We start from the raw sequence: 6653 nt of genomic DNA, 5'->3' as shown, positions 1-6653 counted from the left end.
TAAAAATCATGCATGATATAAACCAATAATTTAATCGAGAGTTTTATCGAGCGCCGCAACTCCTGAGATGGATCACTCATAGAGATACCATATCTAAATATAAAATAAACTTTATCTTACCCCCGTAAGGTAGGGGAAAACCCCTTGGTTGTGCAGTCTCATAAATCTTAAAAAAAAAATTTCATCCAAGTAATTATATACATATTCATGTAATATTTCTATCCTTTGGCATGGTATATTCTTTTTCAAATTACACATCCAATCATTTAGAAAAAAATATTTTGAGATTTATGATGGTATCCAACTCATCACAAAAAAAATCTTCACTAGGACCAATCCTTTTTCTTTGCAGCCCTTACATTCCCTCAGTACATTGAACCTAACTAGTTCATGAAAGAAGAAGAAGGGTAGAAGGATGACAAAGAATTATTCGAATATATAAAAATTCATGTCCTCTTTAATTTTTTTGTATTTTTTTGGTTGTTATAGTTTTGAATATTCATTTAGTAAAATTTGAGTTTGGGTGTGGGTGTTTCCATTGTTTTTCATGTGTTGTTATTATTTCTACCTTCTCCTGTAATGCATGCATTGTATGCATGTACATTGTTAGGACACTAGGTTATGTTATTTTAACAAAAATTATATTTTGTATTCAAGTATATTTTTGTTGTGACCTAACTTGATTAGTTGAGCAATTAGCATAAATATTAAATTTTAATGTTAATTTAAATAATAATGAATAAATTTAATTTTCAAGAACTATTAAAACAAACTACTTACCTTAAAAATAAAAAAAATTGTTATATTAAAATTAATAATCCTAATGGTATAGTATATATTTTAAAATGTGTGATTTACATAATTTATTTGAATCAAATCTAGTTAATTAGGAGGTTATAAATTTGGTAATAATATCATTAATATAACATAACGTTGATGAGTATTAACTAAGCTACACCACTAAACAGAATAATCTAATATGCACTTTTATTTACTTAAGAAGTAGAATAGAAGGTATAAAAAATTATTAAAAGCATTTGACTAATAAATTGAATTCAAAGTCATATTAAAATTATGAGATGGAAAAAATTGAATTCAAAGTCATATTAAGTTTAAATTAAACATTAGTGACATATTTTAGTTGTTAAAGCCATTTTAAGTTTAAGCTAATTGGGGTATATTTCTTGAAGATCTTATTTATGGATGTAAACATGCAAAATATTAAATTTTAAACTGACTGATTAATGTTTGGCCACTTAAGTCAATTATAAGCACTACATGTACTACATGAATATAACCTAATGGATATTAGTGGATAATAAGAGTTTAAGATTTTATTATCTAAGTATTATTGTTGGTTAATAACTAGATATTTGTAAACTACAATATTTTCTTATTTGTAAACTACAATATTTTCTTATTTGTAAACTACAATATTTTCTTATTTGTAAACTACAATATTTTCTTATTTGTAAACTACAATATTTTCTTATTTGTAAACTAACAATATTTTCTTATTAGTTAATGGTATAGTTTTAGGTATTTATTTAGTAAAATTTGAGTTTGGGTGTTTCCATTGTTTTTTATATGTTGTTATTATTTATGCATTTTTCTTTCAATGCATGTGTTGTATGCATGTACAATGTTAATAACTTGGGTTATGCTATTTTAATAAACTTTATATTTTGTAAACAAGTACATTTTATTGTGACCTAACTTGATTAACTTAGTAATTATCATAAATATTATATTTTAATGTTAATTTAAATCAAAATTAATAAATTTAATTATCAATAAACTATTTATTAAATATAAATAAATTAGATTCATAATAATAAAAATGTTATAGTGAAATTAATAATCTTAATGGTGTAGTAAATTTAAAATGCATGATTCACATAATGTGATGGAAATATATCTTGTTAATTAGGAGGTTATAAAATTGGTAAGAATATCATAAATATAACATAATGTAGATGTATTAACTAAACTATACCACTAAAGATGATAATTTAATATGCACTTTTGGTTATTTAAATGGAGAATAGAAGGTACAAAATATATTAATAGCATTTAACTATTAAAATGAGACTCTATAAAAATTATGAGATAGAAAAATATTAAATTCCAAGTCTTATTATGATTAAATTATACATTAATGGCATATATACTAAAAATGTAGTAGTCAAATTCATATTAAGTTTAAGTTAACAGGGGTATATTAAGAAAAGAAAAATCTTACTTATGGAAATAAACATGACAATTATTTATTTTTATACTAGCTGATTAATAAGTATTCATTTAAGTCAATTATAGGCACTAAAAGAATAAAATGAACAACCTAAAGCATATTAGTGGACAATAAGAGTTTAAGATATTATTATCTAAATAATTATTCTTAGTTAATAACATAAATATGTATGAAAATAATTGTCATGTTATTAACTTTGGTTATTTAAATTTTAAATAAACATAAATATGTATGAAAATATTTAGATGTTAAGTACTTGTACTTTGGTTATGTGGATCTCCTTAATTTTCTGCATAACATGAAGAGTTTGAGCTAAATTTTAAAGCATTATTCATTTTTCTTTAATTTAATTGAGTAATTATATTGGTCATAGTGTGATTTCAAATTTAAGGTGATCTATGAACCTCGATGAAGGCAAAGAAGAACAATAAGATAATTTGGACTAGATTTTAAGTGTATTAGACAAAACTCCATTTGAAATTCTATCATTTAAGAAATGTGTGAATAAATTCATTTAACTTAATTCCATAGAAATAGAGTGAATTAGATTTTAAAAGCTCTCGACAACAAATAAAATTTGTTCTTGATTGTCATTAGAACTTAGTTGTAGCTCATGTGATGCGAAAAATTAGTGAGATAAAGTGCAAATTTAACGTAAACCTCACCACTTGTTAAATCATGATGTTTGAAGGAATTAGAATATGCTTAATATGAGAATTTCATTTATTGAATAAAAATTATGGTAAATTTGAATTAGTAATTAAATTGTTTTTGTAAATACCTTATTATCCTTGAAGAAAAGAAATCATACTCATTTGTGTATCACATGAAATGACACATACATTTATATACTCGGTCAATTAAGAATATAATGTTATATTCTAATGAAATAATATAAGTTAAAAAAATATCTTCAACCATAAGTTAAAGTTATCAAAATATATGACATTTAAAAATAATCAACATTCTACATGGCGAATAATTGATGCATAAACCATAATGTTTGTCATTCACCCATAATTCAAGTATGAAAATTACTAACAAGTAATTCTTAATATTTAGCATTCCCCAACATCCAATATCTATTAAAACTAATGATTGATGTTCATTAACCACCAATTTCTTAATTCCCTTCATCATCAGATGCCCAAGATAGAAATATATGACATTTAAAAATAATCAACCACCGTTTTTCTTAATTCCCTTCATCATCAGATGCCCAAGATACAACATCCTTTACCCTTTAATACTCACGACCACGTAGCATCTGAGTCTTGTCATTTGATATTTGATAATCATTTTCTAACATACTCAATCCTATTTAACATTTAATGTTCAATCTCCTATATCATATGAAATGATGCCCACTATTTGACATCCACTACCTAACATCGAACACAATGATGCCCACTATCTGACATCCACTACCTAACATCGAACACCATCATCATATGAAATTATCCAACATCTAGTTATTGTCTTCATTGGGCTTCCTTTGTTGAGCATTGCTTGGTCAATTAATCCAACCATTTATTTTCATAAAGAAGGCAACATCTAAATTTCAATTGCCAAGAAATAAGTATTCCCTTCTTTAATTCACATATATACATTTGTCTAAATAATAAATTTGATTCTAATGTGATTAATTTAAATTCAACACAAATTTGCTTTTTAGTACAATTAGAATATTACAATTGGAGTTAAGTTCTCCGGTCTAAAAAAATTAAATTATTTAGAAGGACAAGTCAACCACGCATCGCCGCGTTATTGGGCAGCACTTGCTATAAAAGGGAATAACCAGAGGGTTTTCTTCATTCAAATTCAGAACCATAATCTCAAGCAAGGGAGAGATTGAGAAGAAGAGTCAGAGGCAGAGATGGTTCTCAAGGTATTCGGAAGCCCTGTTTCGACCTGCACGGGACGCGTGCTTGCTTGCATGGAAGAGCTCGGCTTAAAATACGAGCTCGTACCCGTCGACTTGAGCACCGGCGAGCACAAGAGGCCTCCTCATATTGACAGAAACGTATCCATTTTCCTCTTTCCTTCCCGCTATTAATTTGTTTAATCCATCTTTGTTTTGTATTTAATCCAAACTTTTGATACTCTTACGCCTGTACTTATCTAATTTTTGTTATGCGTGCAGCCCTTTGGCCAGATTCCTGCACTCCAGGACGGCGATCTTGTTCTATTCGGTGAGGGATTTTTCTGTTCGTATTAGTTTAAGTTTATTGCATAGATTAATTAATTTCACTTCACCTTCTGGGGATTTGTAGTACTAAATTTTATATAATCTTCCAACTAGAAAAATTTATTATTCGATCCAGGGTACACCTAGTATGTTTCGATAAATTTAAGCAGAAAATGCTTTTCTGATTGGTAGAACAATTAACAAAAATATGGGCCATAGTTTATCATGTGGAAAATAGAAATTGATTTCTGGTAGATGAAACAATAAAAAGCAAATCAAGGTGATATTTACAGATTATTGCGATCTTGGAGCTATTTTTGATGATTCTCCTACGGCACGCGAAGATATGAGAATTGATGGCTTGTTGTCTATATCTTTGAATAGTTACTTAGATTATTGGTTTCGAGATTTTGGATTATAATAAAACACGGGTGAAGTTTTGGTTCCTTTGTTGGAATACGTACTAAATGGTCTTTTCTCTAACGCAGCTTTTGAAATAAACGTATGGAACCGTTTACTGCTGGTTGCTCTTGTCTATTCTTCCTTACTGTAAAATATTTTGCGTGAACAAATTTATATTAGATAATTGATTATATAGATTTTACTTTCGCTCTCAGGGTTGCCTAGTAGGTTTTTGGTTTTCAATTTTCCATGTCATCAAAAATTTTGGATTGACTCTTGATTCCTTGCTATGAGCACTTAAGAACTTGCCTGAAATTCCTATTTTATTTTTTGCATTTTTAAGTATTTGTTTGTTGGTAGACCTTTGTTAATGTCGAATCATGCTAAAATTTGAATGGGTTATAGATTCCATCTATGTGCGCCTTAGGACTGTTCTATGAAGCAAGATCCATTCAAAATAATGAATTGAAGAAATATTCAACTACTAAATCATTAGTTATATATGGTTTCAGAAGGAGACTTCACTATTGACTTGATACTGTATTATGTGGCTAATGCGTATAAAATACTATATTGTGATTGCAGAATCTCGAGTTATCACTCGGTACTTGGTACGAAAATATGGCAAGGCAACTGATCTCCTTAAAGAAAACAGCTTCATTGATTCAGTAGCCGTGGATCAGTGGATGGAGGCGGAATCTCAGCACTTCAATGGACCTGTCTCAGCCCTAGTCTTCCAGCATCTCTTTCTTCCAATCTTCTTTGGAGGCAAGACTGATGAGAAGGTGGTGGCAGCAGAGGTGGAGAAGCTGGGCAAGGTGCTTGCTGTCTATGAGGCCAAGCTTTCAAAGACACAGTTTCTTGCAGGTGACTTTTACAGCCTCGCTGACCTCCATCACCTTTCCTATGGGCACTACCTGATCACCAGCACGCCACATGGCTCCCTCATCAATTCTTATCCTCATGTGAAGGCCTGGTGGGATGCCATCTCTTCCCGTCCAGCCAGCAAGAAGGTCTTAGGGCAAATGTCATTCACCCGCTGAGCTCCGGGAGAGCATTTTGGTGTCATGGTGTTCAGTGTCAAATGAATAAGACCGCCTTTGTGTTAGCTATAGATGGCGGTTCACTGCTGCTGCTAGCTGTGGCTGGCACCATGCGTCCTTTTAGTATTCTCTTAGAACTGTGTTGTTTGTTTTACTCATGCTGGAGTCTTATTGAAAAGCTTGTTGGAGTCTTATTAAACAGAGTTGTTCTACTTCGAGTGATTTGGTTTAAATAAAGTTGGAGTTTTTCTGCAGTTGGTTTGAAGTTTGAACTATTTCATTAATTCTTCCTTGTGTTATTAAGAAGATGTTTAACCGCTGCTGGTTTTGTGAATTCATTCATTTATCCAACTGAGAGTAATTCATTTAGACAGGCTGATATATAGATTATTTAAAATAAGATGCTTCCTTATTCAAGTTGCTTCCATATGTGTAGTTTGTTTATAATGTCTTCCAATATTAGAGGGCATGGGAGTATTATCATTATGTCACGAAAGAAATTTATATGAATATGCATGAATCTCATTGCATTTTGGATAAAATATCCATCTAATGCAAATCCAAGTACATCTAAGCTCTGATTTCAACAAATTTATATTTAAATTAAGCATCTCGAAAATACAAGCCTAGTGACTCCTAAAGTGATCCAATTCAAGTTCAAATAAGCCCGTATCAAACACTTGTATTTTGGTTGAAGGTGTTCGTGCATTGATGGTAAAGCTAGTCGATCCCAAAATTTAGCATGTTTATAGTCAAATCAAGTGACTCG

The 6653-nt window shown here is 29.9% G+C and overlaps 1 protein-coding gene across 1 annotated transcript; it reads left to right on the top strand.

The window, feature by feature from the left end:
• The first annotated feature begins 4053 nt into the window (after positions 1–4053).
• On the top strand, positions 4054–6139 carry LOC110023157 (probable glutathione S-transferase GSTF1). Its single transcript, XM_020722428.1, has 3 exons — positions 4054–4274; positions 4395–4443; positions 5427–6139. The coding sequence occupies exons 1-3, from the start codon at positions 4128–4130 to the stop codon at positions 5882–5884; spliced, it is 654 nt and encodes a 217-aa protein (XP_020578087.1). The 5' UTR covers positions 4054–4127; the 3' UTR covers positions 5885–6139.
• The last annotated feature ends 514 nt before the right edge of the window (positions 6140–6653 follow it).

Source organism: Phalaenopsis equestris, unplaced genomic scaffold (genome assembly GCF_001263595.1).
Source record: "Phalaenopsis equestris unplaced genomic scaffold, ASM126359v1 Scaffold000219, whole genome shotgun sequence".
Classification (NCBI taxonomy): domain Eukaryota; kingdom Viridiplantae; phylum Streptophyta; class Magnoliopsida; order Asparagales; family Orchidaceae; genus Phalaenopsis; species Phalaenopsis equestris.
Note: the sequence above shows the minus strand (reverse complement) of the source record. Positions and strands in the feature narration are given on the sequence as shown.

What these genes read in the sequence shown, in the direction of transcription:
- LOC110023157 (XM_020722428.1), top strand. Translation starts at nt 4,128, where the DNA reads ATGGTTCTCAAGGTATTCGGAAGCCCTGTTTCGACCTGCACGGGACGC. An exon ending in CTCCTCATATTGACAGAAAC is followed by an intron (nt 4,275 to 4,394) that starts GTATCCATTTTC and finishes TTATGCGTGCAG; the next exon opens with CCCTTTGGCCAGATTCCTGC. An exon ending in CGGCGATCTTGTTCTATTCG is followed by an intron (nt 4,444 to 5,426) that starts GTGAGGGATTTT and finishes TTGTGATTGCAG; the next exon opens with AATCTCGAGTTATCACTCGG.